At 32.7% G+C, this 22,521-nt stretch overlaps 3 protein-coding genes across 4 annotated transcripts; 1 reads left to right on the top strand and 2 right to left on the bottom strand.

Annotated features, from left to right (window-relative positions):
• Positions 1 to 504: 504 nt before the first annotated feature.
• LOC113769420 (cytosolic sulfotransferase 15-like) lies at positions 505 to 1,458 on the bottom strand. The gene has a single exon (XM_027313866.1). The coding sequence runs from the start codon at positions 1,456 to 1,458 to the stop codon at positions 505 to 507; it is 954 nt and encodes a 317-aa protein (XP_027169667.1).
• Positions 1,459 to 8,645: 7,187 nt separating this feature from the next.
• Positions 8,646 to 15,760, top strand: LOC113768507 ((-)-isopiperitenol/(-)-carveol dehydrogenase, mitochondrial-like). Of its 2 annotated transcripts, none has more exons than XM_027312897.1 (2): positions 8,646 to 9,555; positions 15,679 to 15,760. In XM_027312897.1, exon 1 carries the CDS (start codon positions 8,744 to 8,746, stop codon positions 9,518 to 9,520), a length of 777 nt encoding a protein of 258 aa, XP_027168698.1. In that variant the 5' UTR covers positions 8,646 to 8,743; the 3' UTR covers positions 9,521 to 9,555; positions 15,679 to 15,760. The 2 variants fall into 2 exon arrangements, with proteins under 2 accessions (XP_027168698.1, XP_027168699.1); XM_027312898.1 differs by lacking the exon at positions 15,679 to 15,760 and adding an exon at positions 14,342 to 14,379.
• On the bottom strand, positions 15,716 to 19,218 carry LOC113768506 (probable aquaporin NIP5-1). The gene is made up of 4 exons (XM_027312896.1): positions 19,012 to 19,218; positions 17,500 to 17,919; positions 17,298 to 17,359; positions 15,716 to 15,952 (listed from the first exon to the last, which is right to left on the bottom strand). The coding sequence occupies exons 1-4, from the start codon at positions 19,216 to 19,218 to the stop codon at positions 15,742 to 15,744; spliced, it is 900 nt and encodes a 299-aa protein (XP_027168697.1). The 3' UTR covers positions 15,716 to 15,741.
• Between the last annotated feature and the right edge of the window lie 3,303 nt (positions 19,219 to 22,521).

Here is a 22,521-nt window from a genome sequence, read left to right as displayed (position 1 = left end):
GCCTTCTGAAATTGATTCAGTGAGTTAGAATTATGGTCTCAGTTGGGATCTTTACCCCAGCTAAGGCCTTCTGAAATTGATTCAGGGCTTCTAACTTTAAATGGCCTTAACATACTTTATTTGAGATATTTTGCTATCATTTACTCTTACAATGAAGGTCATCCTGTTTGTGCCCCTTTATCATTCTTAGTTATATTTGTAAAATTTAAAGTTGGTTATCCTCTCTCTGCATACGGAGTTTTGCCAAAAGGAAAGAAAAAAGTTAACGGAGTTTAATGCTATTAACCCTGTGAACAATGATGAGAATACTTCTCAAATCACTTTAAAATTCTCCACACTTGAAATGATTATCAAGACAAAACAACAGAACTAATAAAATGATCCAAGTCATTCAAATACAAATAAGGCTTCATGCGTCGGTCTCGAAGGAGGATTTGACCAAATGCACTGAACCCAAAAAGAAAAAAAAAGTAAAAAATAATACATCCATGGGATGCTTAACAATTATAACAGTTCAAATGCCAAACCAGATTTTCCCAGCTTTTCTTCCATAATCTTCTTGTAACGTTCTGCCATGGAATTATTGAGAAAATTTTTCCAATCTCCTACTTCTCCCTTTCTGAAAAAGGAACGAGCCTTAAACTTAACAGTTGGAGATAAAACAAGAAGACCGTTCTTGTTCACCTCCATATTTTTGAGATTCTCTAAGCTACAAAGCTTAACTATTTCTTTGACTACACCATTTTCATCTTCCTCTGGAGAAAAAGGAAATCCCAAGAACTCTGCTAGCATCTTCACGTGAGAAGTTGCATCTATTTTGAGATCCTCGTACTTGAGAAACACCACCTTTTGAACATCATTTAGGCTTGCATTCCAGTACCCCTCAGCATGATCCCAAACGGGACCAAAAGGGTATATGCCTTTGCAAAATAATTCAAAAGCTTCATCAATAGGAAGTGCTTTTTGCTGATCTTCACCACTATTTTCAAGCAAAAAGTGCCGGAGAGACATGAACTGATCCAAAGGGTTTCTACATATATAAATTATGCGACATTTGGTATTCAAAATTGATTGAGGAAGGGCATGGTAGGGTAGGTGTGTTGAGAAAATTCTTGGACATGAGAAGGCCTCAAGATCAGGATTTTCGCTATTCAGAAATAAATCATACTCCATGCAACTTACAAGATCATGAGGATTGGTGATGAGGAGAGGGCTCTCTGGTGTTGTGCACTTCTTGCGGTTGATGATGCTAAAGCTTAGTGATTTTAGCCAAGTGGTGCCTGATTTAGGGATGGAAGCTAAGATAATGTCGGAATCCTTAGCTTTGAAGTTTCTTTGAAAGAAAATTGTGGATTTAAGCACTTCTCCTGGACACCAAAAATTGTTGTAGTAGTATAGCAACAGTCCATCCCAGTTTACTTTAGGAATTGTTTGTAGCAATCCTTGAAATTCATCCATATCCTCTACAACTTTGGTTGAGGGTGAAGGACGGAATATTGGTGTTTCTTCAATGGGAAAGTAAAATGGATAGATATCAGCAAGGCAGGATTTGTTGAATCCAACAATATCACATATATAAAACTTGTTCAATAATGGGATGTTGTGGGGATCGCCTCAATAATTCTTTACCTGCAGTGGATTACACTCTCACTCTCAACCGAGTGTAATCTACAATGGATTAAACTCCACATAGTTCAAATCACTGAGTTTTGACTTAGTGGCCATAAAAAAAAGATTAAAGCCTCATTTTGGACTATAGGTCAAGATTCGAATTCTATCTACAGTAAAAAAATTCAAATGAAGTGTCAGAATATCTCTTTGGTCTAGTAGATTTTTATACATATTAGCCCTGCATATACAGTCTCTTTAGACTTTCCTCCCCTTAAATTAAAATTAATTAGATTATAGAAATACTGTCGTTACAGTAAAAAAAAATGATGAGACTTATAAGTAAGGGCCAACGGACATGGGCAGCTCACACATTTGGATGATTGGGTTAGACATAACGTGACAGGATTCAGAACTAAATGAAATGTCATTGATTAAAAAACCCAACTTCACTAGCATCCGTATCTCAAAGAGAATGAATTAAAAAAAAAAAAAATTTAAACCAGCATCCCTTACTTCTATCCTTCAGTTAAGCACCACAGCCACTCAAATGTCATTCGATTCATGGTTTATTGATGATTAAAAAAGAAAAAAACTCAGCCAGCTATGTCTCTGACTGAGGCGTTTCTCGAAAAAATTCCAGGCTGTTGTTAATTTTGAGTAATAGATTTGATTATCTAAAAGACTAAAATAGAGGATAGTTGAGGCCCCAATCACCGAATTTTTTTTTTTTTTTTTTTTGTCTATGAGATCGAAATTTGACTGATAAAAATCGGATTTTCTCTTCAAACTTTGAATACAAAATTAAGAATAGTCCTCTAACACTCAAAAACAATATAATTTTCAGCTCCTAAATTGTTTATTGTGTCGGTTTTCTCGAAATATTTGAAATGAATTTGAAAAATCCCATTTGAGCTTTTATACAAAATTTTACAAACTTATACCATTCTATTTTACAGCTATACTAGCGCAACTTGTAAAGTGAACATACGTGAGTGTGTTTGGATAGTAGGTTATTTTGAATAATGAAAAATGTTATAGCACTATTTGACGTGGTGTAATAAAATAAAAAATTAATTAAAAAATATATTGACGACGTAAGTAATTAAAATTATGCTAATAATTTACGATCCGAAACATTGAAAAGTTCCATCGTAGCTCTAATTATTCTAAGCTAGCCAACGCTACCCCACTTCCCTTATCATTTCACCAATGCCAATTTTTGCATGGCCCACACTAATACTTTGCGCGAAAATTCTACAAAATGGTATAGTGGTTTGTACCAATCGGTTGGTAAGGGGTACGGATCACGTAAATGTAAGACACGATCACAATTACTGACATCAAAGCGGTTTGGATCAGGCACATGAGTGCTAAATTTTACCGGGAGACATAAGGCTTAATAAAGATTGAGAGGAACGAGGTGCTGTTGTGACAGGGTTATGGGACCCAGATTGAATGGACATAAAGATCATTGAGAGAACTGAAAGTGCAGAGCTATTGTTGTGGTGGGCAGAGTCGGGGAAGTTAAAAAGCAACTTGTGAGTGGTTGAAGCAATTAACGAGGAGAATTAAACCAAGGGTTAATCAAATTTAATCCCCTTAAGGTATACCTCATTTTTCAGTTTACCCTCTAACCTTTAATTTTGCTCGCTTAATCTCCTATAGGACAAAACTGTCCTTGCATTATTTGACTTTTCATTTACCTTGTTTTCCTTTCTTTTATTTCTTTTTCTCTTTCTTCTTTATTAAATTCTTCCTCTTTCCCACAAAAATTTTCACCTTACTGATTGAAATTAAAAAAGAGAAATTACAGAGATTTATCTTCTCCTTAAATGATTAAAAAAATATTCAAATCAATTTCCTAAAATACAATTTTTTTAACCTTTCTAGTCTTTTATTTTTTGATTTTCCTCTTTCCTTCCTAGTTTCTCATTTTATTCCCAAAAAAATATCTTAAAATGAAATTGTGACCTGATTAATAATCATCAATTGAAATTTGTGACACCTGGTATCATACAATAAATCAAAATTAGTTTTTGATGCCATTTTAATCTTCACCTAAAAATATGCAATTACAAATTCAAAACAAAAATTTTCGTTGAAATTGAATTTTCTATTGGGAATGATAAAAGAAAGAAGAAAGAGAAAAAGAAATAAAAGAAAGGAAAACAATTTCATCTTATGATATTTTCTTGAGAATAAAATGAGAAACTATAAAGGAAAGAGGAAAATTCAAAATTAAAAGAATTGAAATGCTAAAAAAATTGTATTTTAGGAAAGTGATTTGAATTTTTTTTTAATCATTTAAGGAGAAGATAGATCTCTGCAATTCCTTTTTTTTTAATTTCAATCATTAAGGTGAATATTTTGTGGGAAAGAGAAAGAATTAAATAAAGAATAAAGAGGAAAAGAAATAAAAGAAAAGAAAACAAGGTAAATAAAAAGTCAAAATAATGCAAGGGTAATTTTGTCCTGTAGGGGATTAAGTGAGCAAAATTAAAGGTTATGGGGTAAATTGATAAATAGGATATACCTTAAGGGGATTAAATGTGAGTAGCCCTTAAACCAATCATGGGTAGGAGGAAAATGATCGTAAATTAGTATGTGCAATTAATTAAACCAATCATATGAATTAATAACTGTAAATGAGTAAACGAATGGTTAATTAATTAGTTGAGATGGAATATTTGTAGCAGAAGTAATATGTTGTTGCATGATTGTTTTTTATATTTTGTGGGTAGAACATAAAGAAATATTTTAAAAATGCATTTGTAATGGTATTAGACCAAATTAATGAGAATGAATTGATGACATAATAACCGCAGTGCGTATAGGTGAATTTAATTAGACCATATTTGTCACTTTTAAATTTTCAGCATTATCATCGCAATCACTTACGAGCAAAACTTATATACACTGACAGCGTATACACTATCACTATTGAATCTATGACATATATGCAAAAGTTGAATTTTAAATTTAAATTTTGCATATTTGTAATTCATCCAACTTTGATAGTGTATACACTGTTAGTGTAGGAAAGATTAATCCATCACTTAATTATACTTTTATCATCTGATTAACATGTTGGCTATGTATTGTGAACCAATACCACAACTAACTTTCACCAATAACCAACCACAAACATTATAATTACCAAATTCATTAAAATAATATTAAATTTTTTTTTAAAAGATCAAAGTTTTTTGTTTATTAAAATTTTATGCCATTTTGTTCCATATAAAAAATGATTGTTTAAATTGTACATAGATTGAGTGCACCATTTATCACTAGTAATACTAATGGTATTTGTACTAATGTATACATGCTTGAAATCAAATATTCGTATTAATTAAACTATGTAGTGATACAGTTAAGAAATATTTTTAATAGGTATAAATACAAAAATATAACTGCTTATTGTCTATTCTAAAAGTAGGACATCAAACAATTTTCACATTAAAAGTATTCCATATATTTTCATGGATAATATAATACAAGATGACATGCCCGAATTTACTAATGAATGAATAATTTTCTTTCAAATAACATAAAAACTTTTTACAACTGGTACTCCTGAACTTGAACATATTTTTAGGCAAAAAGAGATTAAAATTTATGATTAAGTGACAAATCACCTCCATTTTATTAGAAAATGACATCACGATAATATTAAAACTAAATCATCACTAACCAACCATTATGAAGAAAATAAGTTTAAAACTTGTAATTTAAATCAATACATAACATATATCCAAAATTTGGAAGAAATACAATTCCTGTTTATAATACTCTGCATGTGTGTAAGACTGATCATTAATGCTTGGATCAAAACAAATTTGGTCCCCAGTGTTTCAAATCTTAAGCATATTTAGTAAATTGACGAAAAAATGATGATTAAAGATCAAAGTCAAGTTGCCACTACTGAATAGTTTTGACTTTGCATTTTTTATAGCAATGTTTCGAATTTGGATCATCATGGTATCTTAGATTTTAAATAGTGATATTAACGGTTTCAAAGGAAAAGAAATGCAAATTAGATTGAAATTATGTTGAAAATGTGCAAAGGTTCACGAAACTTCTTTCTTTTATTGTTTTATTTTGTGTATTCATCCCACTTGTTTCTCGTAGACTTTTACTCTTGCATAACTGGTCCCAAATGTAGCATTATATATGTATGTATGGTTTTGCATTATGGAGAATTAATTGATAATGAATTTTTTTTTTGTTACTTGTATTGATATTTAAACGCTCAATTAGATATCCATTCAAACTATAAAGAATATGAACTATAAGTAAATCAGGTTTGTTTTCTTTTTTCAATTTTAATAGATTATCAATTGAATTTAAGATGAAATTAATATTTTGTATAATTCTTTGAATCATTCAATAAGATTCTTAAGGTAACGGGGGGAGGGTTGTGGTAAAATATTAAGGTAAACAAATAGCAAAGTAACTATTTTAAAACTTTCCATTGAAACTTTGGATTTAATAGACAGAAAACTGAGAAAAGTATATAAATTGTGCCCCTACTACTAGAGCAATTTAGCACGAGTTCAAAGTATTTTAAATGTCTCTTGGTTATATGTAGTTTACCTACTATAGTTTTTTTTTTATGAAATATATTTTGATTGTTTTACTTTTTTGGTTCTATAGATAAATAATTCAAATTAGATAACACAGTGTCGTTAGCCACTATGTACTCTATATAGAATAATATAGGCACAACATTATCATTTAACCTAAAAAGTATATCTTCGTTAAATAAGTTAAAATTGGATAATAATACATATTTGATATACAGAACAAAAATTAGGAGGTTATAATATAGGAAAAATTGAAATAGAATTTTATTGCTAAAACGATTTTGACTGTTAATCAATGTTAAGTTCCATCAATTGTTCTAAATGTGCTTAAAATTATAAATTTTGGAGACTAAAATTTTTTTTATTGAAATATTATCATTTTAATATATAACTAAACATTCACATTCATAACCTGCCTGTCATGTGATGCAATTCTCAGCACAAATCTTTATCAGCTTACCGGTAATCTTTTAGTTATACTCTCTTATTTTGTGCTTCATTTTCAAGGTGAAGTCAGCCTTGTCAGTTGTCCTTTGGTTCCTATTGACTTGATGCGAGGCAGAATACCTTGTACCATTGTGTCAGTCTAATACCAAAGAAATGGTAGAAACCGCTATACCATTTTGAAGAGGCTTCGATACTTTGCGTTATAAAACTGCAAGCAAGATCAGCACGACGAGCCAGACAAGAATGACCCCATCATCCTGACTACTTGGCACGACGGCACCTCATATTTTTCTTAGGGATAATTTCAGAAATCTTCCTTGATGTTTCTGACAATTTCGCTAAACTCTCTCAAGGTTTGAAAAATTACACTCATTTCCCTTGATTTGATATTTTTAGTAACAAAACCTTAAAATAATATTGAATTGGCCAATATTTTAAATGAATACCCAAAAAATGCCCTTATATAATGAGTTAATTTATTTCTCTATACAATTATAAGATTATCTAGTATAATTATAAGAAAGAGGTACCAAATTTTTCATGTACATACCTACTATCTGATAAATAATTATAATAATAATTTTATCACTATGATAGGATACTTTTGATGACACTTTATTATAGATTTAGATTTATAAGATAGAAAAGAAAATGTTGAAATAATTCATTTAATTTTTTATTTATTGTTAGTTTTAGTACCAAAAAATAGAAAATAAAGATTAGCAAAAATATTGGATTAAATATAAAATTAACTTGTCAAAAAAATTCAAAAAAGAAGAAGAATAAGAACGAAAAAGAATGAAATAATAATTTTAAAACCCATTCTAAATATAAGCATGCCAAAAAAGGGAATTTCATCAAAATATTTAAGGGTAAATTTATCATTTTAAATGATAAGGGAGGTACGTGTAATTTTTCAAATCTCAAGAGAGGAGGTTTCTGAAATTATCCCTTTTTTTAAGAATTATTTTGCCCATCATTCCTTGTCAGCGTGACGGGCATAGAATGAGAAAAGCTACGTGTTGGAGCCCTAATTGACTGTTTTTTTTTTTAAAAAAAATAATCAATATTTTGAGGAATTTGCCACCCATTCTATGGTGGCATTCTTCGAGTCTTACATTTGCAAAAATATCCTTCGCGAATTAAAAGTCAAAAAACGTCACAACTTGTCATGGAATCGTGACAACTTCTACTGCATCAGTTGTGGATGTATGATGCGAGAGGCATCACCAATAGATATTTTCAGTGCATCTTTTATTTTAGTAGCATTTTTTTTGGTTAATCAACAAGTCATTATGGTGCAAATTGGTATTCTTCACAACCATCATCTTACATTTGCAAAAAATATTCTTCTTTTTCTCGTTAGAATAAAAGTTTAAGTGATTTTGACTCAATTCATTATCATGAGTCAAAGCAATTGCACAAAACATATGCTGCCCGCGCAAATTAAGATTGATGATATTTTCAGGAAAGGGCTAATTGTTGAAATTTAAACACGTAGTGTCACAAATCAAAGGCCCAAACTCATGGCAACTAGTTCGATAACTGCCAATATGCCTGCATGAAGTGAGACGTATCATCAATAGATATTTTTAGTGGATCTTTTTGAAATTAGTAGCTTTTATTTTTATTTTGGTTAAAAGAATGACAGTAGCATATCATGGTTGTGATAGTAAAAATCAGAAATATATACTACTACACAACGTAAACTTATATTATTACTCTTTAACGTCGATAATTTTGCTACTTTCTGACAACATAGTGCAAGTTAATTGGTAAGACATTTTACTTATAATCGAGAGTTCGAATCATCAATAGGATATTAACAAGGGTAAGTGAAAAATGACTGTTGATTCTCTCCGAAGAGAAAAAGAAAAAAAAATTATTGCTACTTTCCTTTATGTAAATCAACTAGTTATTATGCATGGTACATATTAAATCCTATATTTTACATATGGCGACGTTCTCCAAAACTAGCCAACAAGCACAATAAATAACTACGCCAGTATACATTAAAGGGCAAGCCTTCCAAAAGATTGGATATCAAGAAGACACTTTAGTGCAATTTTACATTTATCCTCGACCTTCTTGGACAGAATATGTCTAGACCTACTCTTCAGTTGAAAAAACTGGAAGGAAAAGTAGCCATAATCACCGGCGGCGCTAGCGGCATAGGGGAAGCAACAGCACGACTTTTTTCCACTCACGGAGCACGGGTGGTAATCGCCGATATCCAGGACGAAAAGGGCCAAAAGGTGGCGGAGTCCATTGGCTCCAACACTTGCAGTTACGTCCACTGCGATGTTGCTGATGAACAGCAAGTCCTAGCCATGGTCGAATGGACTCTAAAGACTCATGGCCAGCTCGACATCATGTTCGCCAACGCAGGCATAGTAAGCCAGTCAGATCAGACAGTTCTGGATCTCGACTTCTCCCAACTTCACCATCTCTTCGCCATAAATGTGGACGGCGTGGCTGCCTGCGTGAAACATGCAGCTCGCGCGATGGTCTCTCAGGGCATCAAAGGTAGCATAGTCTGCACGGCTAGTACATTTGGAAGTAGTGGAGGACAAATTCGAACAGATTATCACATGTCCAAGCATGCGGTGTTGGGGCTGATGAGATGCACCGGCAAGCAACTCGGAGAGCATGGAATACGGGTAAACTCAGTGTCGCCGAGCGCGGCGGTAACACCTATGGTTTGTAATCAATTTAAGATCACGGCAGAGGAAGCTGAAGAGGTTTGTCAACTTTCAAGCTTGAAAGGGAAGGCGTTAAAAGCCAATAATGTGGCGGACGCTGTTTTATTCCTTGCCTCCGATGATTCTTCATGTATCACTGGCCAGGACCTACTCGTCGATGGTGGCTCAAGATGATGATGGATAGTCATCTCTCACAGGAACAATTTAAGGTTCTATCTTAACTTTCTGAAAGCCTACAGCTCTACCCAAAATGGTTCAAGTTGTATTATAAGTTGTTCAATTAAAAAGTCGTTCTTCTTGTTTTTCGGGGTTAATTTTATCTTGCACCTTCGAAATATATCTCGATTCTTACTTTGATCCTTAAACTGTAGTTTGAGACACTTTATTCCTCAACCTCTTAAATTCTTTTCATTTTAATTCAATTGTCAACAAGATGTACACAAACTAACAAAATAGTTTGGAATATTCTGTTAAGTATTGGATTAAAGTGGAACGATATTAAGATCTAGGAAAGTGAAATATCTCATATTTTAGCTCAGGGATCAAGTGAGAATTAGGGTCAACTCAGGGGTACAAAATAGAACTAACCATGTCCCCCCCCCCTCCCCCCCCCCCAATAATAAAAAGCCAAACAATTATGTGCCTATGAGATTATCTATTTATCTTGAACAATTACGTCTCTTTTTCTGAAAATTGTGCTGTTTTATTCTCTGAGGTCAGGTCACATAAAAATTCACGTTCACAGTATATTGCTCTAAACAATGGAATAAAAATCAGATAATCCTAAATTCCCTTGCGGTGCCATTCATTATATGCTTCTCACTTTCATGTTAATGTAAATAACACCTTCAATTTGAATATTTTGAGTGAATTGAAATTTTGTTAGAAAAGAAAAATGTTTTGTGTAGCGAGTGATCCAGATGTTTCATCTGCTAAATTAATAACGTCCACACATTCTTACATTAAGCAATGGGCCATATCTATCAATAACAAACCATTTCCGGTCACAATTGGAATCTTAGCTCTAGGTGCCATGCTTCTTCACGTCAATTGAAATTGGACACCTATAGTCACATTGGAAACACAACTGACCGCACGGCACTGAAAGCAGTCGGTAATTTGCCAAGTCCTTCGTCTAGTGATTGTGACAAGGTGTTTTAGTCCATACGCGTGCGAAGAAGAAATCAAAGATAGGCCAACACGGATACCTTTATGGTAAGAACCTGCCTATGGTAGGAATGCCGGCAGAGAGCGACACGTGTTGGGGGCAAAACGGTCCAAACGGAGACGTTAAATTGTTGGAGAGCGCGTGTATAGGGAATCAAGTAGAAGCGTGTACGGATGGAAGCAAACAGCAGACTGACTTCCGTACTATGTTATTGCAAGTCTTTCCTTTGTACCAAATATTTGGTGACCCCACTTCTTCCCCATAGCGTCTGAAGTAAGCTTCAACTTTGGCTTTCCATTATTGAAGTTCGGTTTCCACTATGGACCCGAATACCGGATGACACAATGTAACTACATTCATTTTATATTCATTTTTACATTACATATGCATGTCATTCTTTTTAGTGGTTGCACCTTATATTCGTGAACTATCTGCAAAAAAAAAAAAAAAATTTTAGACTATACCAAATTTGTTATACCAAATATGTTATTCTTATTATTGTATTATTTGTTATGCCACTTTTCTCATTTTGTTAGGTCTACATTAATGCAAGTTTAATTCTTATTATGTCTCGTGTATCAGAAAATACATATTATCTTATTGACGTTGATACGTCCAATAGGTAATCAAATTGATGCTAAAATTTTAGAATGAATAAGTTGCTTTTGCATAACGGTTATAAAGGTTTCTTGAGAGTTTATGAATTATTCTTCTTGCGTTTGCAAAAACAATTGCAGAAGATTTTTTGTAGTGGAAATGGAGTTAAAACTTGCTATAGGTTACTTTCCTGTGTTTCAATTTTATCCTAAAGGGTAATTTGCTGTTCAACCTAATTTTATTCCCATTTTATCCAACTAGTAAATTAACTTATGAAAAATAGTGAAGTGGATAATTTATGGAGGCAAGCCGTAAATAGTGGGTGGTTAATTGTAAAACGCCTTTATGTTTATTTTATTTCGATAAATAAATTTGTTTTTGAGAAAATGGGTACTCTTTCCTTATAATGCAGGAAAGCCATAAACAGCGACTGTTTTATTAGAAAACGGGCTTATTTTCTTTTTTTTCGAAAAGAAAATTTGTTTTTGGAAAAATGAGTGTTAAAATAAATTTTCATTTAATCCGATCAATAAATTTTATCTAGACATCCATACAAAAATTTATTTATCGGATAAAATAAAAATAAACCTGTTTTTGAATACAACACTAGCTCTTTATGACTTTCCGCCATTATAAGAATAGAGTACACATTTTTCCATAAAAAAAATTTATGGATAAAATAAAATTCTGCATAAACCCATTTTCTAATAAAACACTAGCTCTTTATGACTTTCCTCCATTATAAGAACACAGTGCCCGTTTTTCTCATAAAAAATTTTATTTATCGGATCAAATAAAAATAAGCCCGTTTTTCAATAAAACACTAGCTCTTTATGACTTTTTTCCATTATAAGAACAGCGTACCCATTTTTCTATAAATAAAAAATTTTATTTATCGGCTAAACTAAAAATAAACACATTTTTCTATAAAATACTAGCTCTTCCTGACTTTCCTCCATTATAAGAATAGAGTACCCATTTTTGCATACAAAAATTTTATTTATCGGATAAAATAAAAATAGATCCTTTTTGAATAAAACACTAGCTCTTTATGACTTTCCTCCATTATAAGAACAGAGTACCCATTTTTCATAAACTAATTTATTTATTGGATAAAATAAAAATAAATCTATTTTTCAAAATAAGCACCAGCTACTTATAGCTTTCCTCCATAAATTATCTATTTTCTTAAGTTAATTTATTAGCTGGATATAATCAGAAAAAAAATTAGGTTCAACAGCAAATTACCCTTTACGATAAGATTGAAATACAGGAAAGTAACCTATAGCAAGTTTTAACTCCATTTTCAATACAAAAAATCTTCTGAAATTCTTTTTGCAAACGCAAGACACCTAATTCATAAAGTCTCAAGAAACCTTTACAACCGTTATGCAAAAGCAACTTATTCATTCTAAATTTTTACCATCAATTTGATTATATATTGCACGTATCCACCTGAATAGGATATTTATGTATTTTCTGGGACACGAGACATAATAACAATTACACTTGTATTAATGTAGACCCAACAAAATGAGAGAAATAGCGTAACAATTAATACACTAATAAGAATAACAGAGTTGGTATAACAAAATTAGTATAGTCCAGAATTTTTTTTTTCTGCAGATAGTTCATGAATATGAGATTGAACCACTAAAAAAAAGACATCTATATCTATCTATATCTATATAAATTTGAGAAAGAATTTTTAGCAACAAGCCTTCACACGTCTTCCCACTACCAATTCTATTTTTGTAGCATTTCACATTTAATTTAATTTATAAAATATATTTCTCTTAACTTCCACATCTACTCTTCACATTTGAAATTGTTAGTTACTTTTTAAAATCATTTCATTTCAAATTGTTGGTTAATGTGCATGTTATCTTATTTGTACTTCAACCTATCACGTTTTCGATTACCTTGCGTTATTTATGATTCTACTCCAATTAAAACTTCTATAAGACCATAACAAGAGATAACAAATATGACATCCTTTCATGCTTTCTTATTAATTTAAATAAGTAAGATTATTTACACTATATTTTTGTTATTCACACTTCAATAATCATTTTGATCATATAGTTTTCATTAATTAGACTATATGATAAAACAAATGGTGGAATTACAAATAATAAAAAATGGAGTGCAAATAACATTTTTCTAAGTAAGAAGTGCCTTCCATGCCTTTCTAATTTAAATAAGTAAGAAGTGGCTCCACTTATATAGGAATTTGGTTTGAAATTTATTAGTGGGAAGGTAAATAAAGAGAAAACATTACCAAACTTAGTAAAAGTAAAAAAGTAAATAATAATATTTTATCTTTTAACTTAGTAATCCTAAGTAAAATAGCAAAATTATACAGAAAACAAAAGGAAATAATGTCGTGGATTTAAAAAATAAAGAATGGTACCATTCATGAAATCTAAATTATGAAATCACTAAATAAAAAAAAAGTACTACTGGCCTTTTAACGTGGAAATTTTTTTTTGATAAATATGATAATAACAACACCAATTCTACCAAAAATTTTAAAAAAAGTAACATTATAGTTTAAGAAAAAAATATAGAACATTCGACCCTAAAATACTACTTAATTTGTATATATCTAACCCAAATTTGACCATGATTAGATTTGAATAAGAATGTAAAACCCAAACACTAAGGATAACTTTTGGTATCATTAATTATTTTATGTATTCTTATTACCGTCTTCATATGTAAATATGTATTTGCTATGTTAAATAAAAGTTATCTTTAATTAGCTGGCAATATCTAGGCTGACTTAGTCTTTCAAAACAATTGACTATTGTATTCATATAATAGGCAATATCCGAACCTGTGCTTTTACCTTGCAGCCGCGGACAACATGTTAACGTTGCATCTCCACGCGCGATTCCACGGTTTAATGTCTCCGTTTGCAATCCATCCACCTGCAACACGTGTCGGCCTCTGAAGACCTTCCTACCATAGGCACGGTCAACGCGTTCCTACCATAAAGGTATCCAGGCCAACACCTCGTATCCTTTAAGGCCATCATTGTCTCTGTTAAGTGTCCTTTTAGAGTCTCATGCTGCTAAAGTCCACTCTTCACACACAGGACTCGGGGCACGGACGGTTGCACATTGCAGGTGCAACCGTCCCTGCCAATTTTAGTCATTATCAACTGCGCGTAACTTTCTTTGTACATCGTATAATTTTTTTTTTCACAGGATGTATTTTCACAACAGATAGTGGTGGGCCCCACACTTGGCGCGAAAATCGAGTTACATGGTGTAATCTCAGCCGCACAAAATTTTTAGGGCAAATCTTGGCCCTTAACCGTGCAGGGACGGTCATATTGATGACCGTCCCTGCCCCAAATCGTCACATACAGGTTCTGGTTATGTTTGCAGCATCAATGAAAGGGTTTATAGCCCACATATGATCATTGCACTTGGTCCTGCAGGGATGAGTTCTTATACCAATCGTAGTTTAGGGAGACTATGGTTTGTAATTTCCCTTCTCTAAAATTAGTTTCCTTGTCAAATTGGAGAATATAGGAAGTAGAGAAGAAATAAGAAAATTTAACATTTCAAATCTAATATACTTTTGAGTTCTTACATTACACTACCAACACAAGCCGAACCAAAGCAGATGCAGGGCTACTAAAATTACTGTTCCAATTATATGGTGCACTTTAAACACTGATACAACATGTTTAGACACTACTTAAACAATAAATGTATATACTAGAACAATAATGTGCAAAAATACTACTCATTCCGTCCCATTTTGATAGTTCTAATTTTTCTTCACTCAGTTTAACAAAAAGTAGTTAACTTTGTTGGAAAAATAAATTTAGATTGCTATTTTTCTAAAATACCCTTACATTAAATAAAGTTGGCTTTTCATATATCAATATGTTTTGAAAGATCTAAATGTATTAAATGGGGTAGGTTATATTCAATACTAACAATCTATATTAAATAAGGTAGTTTATAGTAATAACAACTTACATTGAATAAGGGTATTTTCGAAAAATTAAAAGACAACTATACTTTCAATTAGAAAGTAGACTACAATTTGGAACAGACGAAAAAGAAAAACAGGACAATCAAAGTGGGACGAAGGGAGTATAATAATGTTTTTCACTAATTGAAAATTGTGTCCTACAGTTAATTTCATCCCCGCAATTCGAAATTAAACTCATCCCGAATATTAACTGCACCTTACAATCAAAACTACACTTGTAGGAGCCCCAATACATAACAAGCCTCCATAGATAATTCCACTGTTTGAGCTTTACAAGATTAAGTGACTGCAAAAATAAGGGAGTAGTGGATACACTGAAGTATGACACACTTGATTTAGTACTGATGATCTTGCATAAACCTTAATAAGCACAGCACAATATTATGTCAGGGGAAGTACAATGTTTAGTTTCCTCTTCTAGACCTTCGATTCTTCGTTAAATTGGAAGTATATAAGAAGCAATGAGTTTTAAGCTTTCCAACCTCACTAGTTAATTTACTATAAATGGTTGTTGCTGCGGCTTTTTCTTTTTTCTTTTTGGCTTACGAACCAGTCCTCCGTTTATCCGAACGTACTTGCCATGCAGATAGATAGGTAGATTTGAACTTTAGTAGGCCTAGCTTGGCCGACGGAAATTCCGGGACTGCTGTCGAGCTTCAGCCGCATTACGCCCTTCTCCTTGAAGCTTGACCATGGTATATGCCCCTGCTCCCGCCAGGGCCCCGAGTGTAGGAGCCACCAAGTACACCCAAACTGACGTGTAGTTTCCAGCAGCGACGGCTGGCCCCAGAGTTCGGACAGGATTCATTGAACCGCCGCTGGCTGGCCTGCCGACAGCAACGGCAATGTTGTCAGTGCTTGTTTTGTAAGTATGTTAGTAGGATTCTAGTAGCATAACAATGTAATATCCGAAATCCAAAATGCCAATAGTAAGTTAACATATTTCAATTTTCTCGAAAAAAATATTGCTCCAAAATAATATTCCATATGTTTTTTCCATCAAAATTCAATTGAAAAAAAAATCAGCACATCAATCATCAATTCAGCATCACATTAAATAAACAAAAAAAAGAGTCAATATTGCATCTTGCCACTTTTGCTGTCCAAACTCCAACCAATTACGTAATGCAATAAACCAATACTAAAATGTCAAATAGTTAGAAGTGAGTACTCAGTAGTTATCCTTCCAGATTGAAGGGCCTGATTGGACTGGAAGTTTGAATTTTAAAATGATCTATAAAAGTGATTCGGTCATCGTAGACAAAATTGCTCTGGTAGCAAAATTCTTACAGCCTTTATTAACCACCCGTGGGTGCATATGAAGCGAACCCATTCCATTCTTTATTTACTTTGTAACAAGCACTAATTCATTGGCCTACTTAGGCCCCTTTTTTATAAAATTGAAGCCTGAAATCTGATTTTTAAAATCTAAAAAATGAAGTGCTTTTCAGTATTAAGTTGCTCAATTGATTAGATTATATCTATTTAATAATTAACAGAATTATAATGCTGAATTGAAATATCGCAGAAATATTATGTTGTTATCTTTAAAAAAATTACCTTTATTTGTGTATTTAGAGAGAGAAAAATTGTGTGCGCTTGTGTGTGTGATTAAAAAAAAAGTTAGAGGTGGTGTTTAAGCGTGCATAATTGTGTGTGATAGTGTATATTTTTTTTTTCAAGATGATAAACCTAATCTATCCTACACTAAGGGGAAGGGGGCGGACCTAAGAAGACCTAGGGATAACTCGAAGGGGACTGAACCACCACCAGATCAGACGGGTGCACAGCACACCCGTCTGGATTTTTTTTGGAAACAAGCCACTTAAATGTGGCATTTTGGTGGTGGCCACTAAGCCAATGGCCTAGTGGTTGTGTGATAGTGTATATTGCAATGTGTATAAGTGTGTGAACAAAAAGAGGTGTACTTTGTACGAGAGATTGTACAAGAATGTGTTATATGTGTGAGAGTTATAGCATGTATAGTCAATTCGAAAAATTCAGTAAAATTTTTTCACTTGAAAGTTTGTACACTAGTTAAACAATGCTTAATATACTATAGGCGATAGGAGATTTCTGCAATCAAACACGTTGAATTCAAAAAGTTCTCAATGAATTAATTTTCACCATTAAGTAGAGTAGTTATCAAATAAACCCCTGGCCAAAACTCACCCGGCAACAAGAATGTTGAGCATGACTGTAGCTCCGACTGCTATTCCTGCCAGTTCTCCAACCTATTTACATGTGTAGCGACAGTATGAGCACATGTTAAAAATAAACTATGTAGAGGCCAAAATTCATAGCTAACCTACGAAGGCTATATAGGTTCGCAGTTGAACAGATTAAGTCTGAGGAGCAAGGATGATGTGCTTACTGCGCGAGTGTCTGTGGCGACCGCTGTAACAACAAATAGGAGAATGAAGGTTACAATAAACTCAAGGGCGAAGGCTTGGGCGTTGCCTACGGACGGAACCGTGACACCACCTGACATAAAGGGGTTAAAAACAGCTTTGAGAGCAAAAGAAGCACATATCGATCCTGAAACCTGAGCTGCTATGTAGGCAGGCACCTGAGCCCATGGGAAGTGGCGAAGTGCCGCGAATGCAATAGTTACGGAGGGATTCAGATGAGCTCCCGAGATATGCCCAGTTGCCAAGATCACTATCAAAACTGCTAGCCCCGCACAAGCTGCGTTCCCTATTAGCGTTTCTGCTCCGTCGTACTTTTGGTTTACAATGGGTCCAGCTGTGGCTCCAAATATAAGGATGAAAGTCCCCAAGAATTCTGCTCCCACCTGTATTCATATTTCGCCAGTTGCAAAAGTTCCAATTCAAGGTTAAGTTATACTCTTGTATCCATTAATCATTACTGAGATTGGAAGTGATATAAACTGCAAGTCAACAAATGGATCTCGTCCTGTTCTTCCCACTTGTTGTAGCTAAAGGAGTTGATTGATTCAAACACTTTGAGCTTTCCATTTACAAAGTGTACACGGATAATAAACCACATTTTTTTTACTACATTATCCTTGAAGGTAAATTTTAAGACCAGCATATTGACATTTATTTATTTTTCTTACATCCTTCCAACCTCCAACAGTCAAGTTTAGGATTGGGTAATTTTAACAGTCCTCTCATAGCCACCAGTATCAAGTTTAAATTCAGTAATACATGACTTTTACACAGTTATCAATGACGTCTTCAACTAATCGTGGTTAAATAACCAAGGTTAAGACATTAGATGTTGGGATTTTAATCATGAATTTAGAGTGTGTTTGATAAGATTGAAATTTGAAAACTAAAATTTGAATTTTGAATCCATTAAATTATTGAATTATTAAATATTAAATCTGATATATTTGAATGTATATTATATTAAGTAATAATAAATGAATAACTTGTCACTTATTTTTTTAGAACAAGTTTTGCCTAAAAAATTTAATACTACTTAATTAATTTAAATATTCAATTTTTAGTTATCAAACGCGTCTAAACATATTAAGATCTAAATCTATTAAGTATTGAATTGGGTTATCAAACATCTCCTTAGTTTTTATGCCTCAATTTTGTGAGTTAATTGCAATGTTAACAACCGTAACTTATTAAATATTGATCCTACTACTGCGCATTAGTTGTATACATTTGAAAAACTAAAACCAAGAAAGAAAAGAATCGTTGCAAAATCAACCAAGAACAATGATGATCCTTCCTCAATTACTTCTGTATGCTCTCCACGAACTAATATGTGGGATTTATATAAAACTGCTAGATGAGAATGTAATCTCTGCTGAACTTGTTAGAATGGAATGAGAATATTGTACAGCGCATGCATGGCACCTACAAGGACAGGAAGAAGGATAGAAAACAAGAAAAGACAGAAGTCATACCTTGCGGGGGAGCGAGATATCTGGCGCGGGGAAGTTGGTGATACACGATTGAGGTCCAGCCAATACTGGGAAGCACTTGCACGCAGGCATTGGCTTCCGATCATCAGCCATTGAATCAATTCGCACTGCGGTAAACAGCGGTGTTGGAGTACTCCCTGGCGTTGTAGACGCCGTCCCTCGCGGACTTCCGGGCGCTGATTGTGCCATTTTCTTCTTCAAAACTTCAAGTATAAGTTTTTTTTTTTTGGGAGATTGATTAGATCCTAGATTAAGAAACTTGAGAGAACGATATTACGTGATTTGTTGATTTTTATACAGGTTTGGCTACAGGAGCTCCTGAGCCACGCCCAGCCAGCTCTGTAGCACAATACTGTAGGGAAACAAGGTACCTAAATGAAAAAACTGATACTACGTTTTTTTTTTTTTTTTTTTTTTTGGTTTTGGAAGAGCCGAATATGGAGCTGATCAAAATTACATGCTGAACAAGTTTTTTATAAATGTGCAGCTACGGAATAGAAAGAATGATGTTATCCAGTTTGTTGCACGCTAGAAACTTTACATGGTGGATTGATGAGTAAATTGGAGACGAGAACCAGGTTTTTACGATTATGATCAAGAATTTGATTAAGGAGATGATGCAAGAATCTGGGGACAATTGGAATAAAAGAGCCACAGGACGTTGCAGAAACGCAAATGGAACAAGTGCAACTAAGTGGGCAAATTTCGGGACTGGCTGAAACAAGTTTCAAATTTTGGATGAGCAAAATATGCATCTGCTTAAAGGTTATATATAATTCGCACACAAAACAAAACTGAAAAAGAGAAAAAAGAAAGAGAAGAAAAGGAAAGAAAAGGTCAATAGTACTCTCCAATTTTCTTGCACCGTGTTTCAGTCGTGTCTGTTGAAAGGTCACGGAAAACGCTGCAGCACCAATAGTTACGTTTAACTTTGAGGAATTGGTGCTTTTTAGTGTCATTTCAACTACTATATGTATTCAACTCAAAAAAGGGTGTTGATGGAGAAGAACTTGGTCAGTTATTAGCAACCAACCATAGAGCTGCCTCACTTTCCTATATTCTAGTAATTCCACCTTGCCCCCGAAAATGCACTTAGACAAGCATATATACCGAATTGTGGACTAAACAGATAAACAAAGATATAAAGATTTATACTCCCTACGACTAACATGTACATTGTACACATCCCTGTATAGTTTGTATGTATTTACACATGTTGTAGAACCCTGAGTCAGGATTTTGGTTTTATCCTAAGGCGGAGGGGGAAGTGACATGTATATATGTGTGCGTGTGTGTGGATAATTGTAGTTTGACAAGTGGAAATTTAGATTTTTGGATTGTATGATAATTCTTTTCTATTTTTGACACTTAATTATCCAATCTCGATGTCTTATTACACTCAAAATAAAAAGTTTCAAATTAAGTTTCTATATAAAGAAGTCTTTTTTTAATCATTATATTATTTTAACTTAAATGTATAGAACTTTGTTAAGGAATTTGTATATTTATTAATAAATTGAAATGTGCAATACTTATCTATAACAACTCATTATTCATTATTATATCTTATCATTCTAACAGTCTTAAGGGAAAAAAAATATAATTTGACTATTTTCTACTATCAAACTTTGAAGAGCAATCAAATCTCAAAGTGCAAATAGAAAGTAGACAGATGATATTTTCACAAAAACTTCCCTTAAGTTATAGTTAGATTTGTAATTTACCCCTAATTTTTTTTCTCATTTAACCCCTAAGAGACAATACTACACCTCTATTATGCTAAATTTTTAGTTTTCTTTTTCTTCTTCTTTTCTTTATTAATCTTAAATTGTGGCTAAATTTTGATTACTCTAATTTGTAGTGGTAAAGTACCAAAAGATAGAAGTAGATTTACTAGGAACATATTAATATTTGATTACTTTTGAAGAAATAGTAAAGAAAGTAATATTATAAGAAAATATTTAATAAAGGAAATAGACCAAAAAGATGTCCAAATAATTAGCTTGTTAACATGATTGTCAAAAATTAATCTTTTATTTCAACTTGTCTAATTATAATGATACTAAATAAATACATATATATGTATGTGTGTGTGTGTGTCTATTTATGTGTGTATATATATATATATATGTATGTATATGTATGTATGTATGTATAGTTTCTCCATGCAGTTATAGAACAGACAACATAAAACTAGTCAAGATGGTTTTTGACAAATAAAAGAACACAAATTAGTATAGAGAATTGTGATATGTAAAACAATGATAAAAAAAATCAATTCAATTAAGATTTGAATTGAATACAAAATTTAGCAAAGAAATATATTATATAGAAGAATTTTTTATTTACTTAACAATAAGAATTTAAAAATTACTGATTTGAAGGAAAAAGGAAAAGAGAAAAGAAATAAAATATCGACATAATAGAGTGTTAGAGTTCTTCTAGAGGAGGTTAAATGACATAAAAAGAAAGTTAAGAGGTAAACAGACAAATAGGATATATATTAGGTGGATATATGGTAATTAACCCTATTACTATTAGATGCAAATGTTGGTTTTATATATTTACAGAGACAACTTTGAATGTATACAAATTCTGTTAGTTTCAACTTCACATTTAGAAGATCATATGTAGTAGATTTAAGTACTTAAATTTGAAATTTGGTTGATCAAAAATTAAAATTAAAATCAAACAATTAATCAAAAGGCGTATGTAGTTTAACATTAAACAATTTTTTCTTGACATAATAAATAAAGTCCTAAAAATTCAATATATAATGCTAATGCCACTAATAATAAGATGCATTTTATATATCAATTAACTAAATAGTTGATAAAAAATATTTGAGTAAGTGTTAAAAGTTCAAATTTTTCGTAAAGAAAATACTAGTAAAAATTTGTTGTTTGTCAACTAAAAGGACTAAAACGTCCTTTTCTTTTTCAAGCAACCTATCTGCAAGCCACCAGCATTCCTGCAATCTACCACCACCACAATGCCCACCTGCAAAGCCATTTTGCTAATAATGCATCATTCTCAAACACCAATGTATCTGCTACAATATGAATTCATCGAAATTTTGCAAAGTTTTATTTTCCTCTTTTGAGGAAGCCCATAAATATATGCCCATCCAAGAATTCACATTTTGGTCCCCTCTCAAGGGCAAGTTCTTACGGGTTACTCAATCCACGAAGCTGCATCCTTATCACCTGATCCTGCACATCAGTCTCTTCGAGAGGTTGGCTGTCTATCCAAACCTTTTCACTTGCAAGAAGATCCGGGCTCGATCTCTTAATTATCAAGGTGATTCTCTTGCTCTTTCTACAGGGATAATTTCAAAAACCTTTGACTATTTCATTGGCCTTCCTCTAGATTTTAAAAATTACACTAACCTCACTTGGTTAATTATCCTGTAACATTTAGATCCAATCAATAATTAAAAAGTGATATTAGGAAAGAGAAGATAATATGATTCCATTATTGCCCCTCTTCTAT

Source organism: Coffea eugenioides, chromosome 4 (assembly GCF_003713205.1).
Source record: "Coffea eugenioides isolate CCC68of chromosome 4, Ceug_1.0, whole genome shotgun sequence".
NCBI classification, from domain to species: Eukaryota; Viridiplantae; Streptophyta; class Magnoliopsida; order Gentianales; family Rubiaceae; genus Coffea; species Coffea eugenioides.
This window is presented reverse-complemented; position numbering and strand designations above follow the sequence as displayed.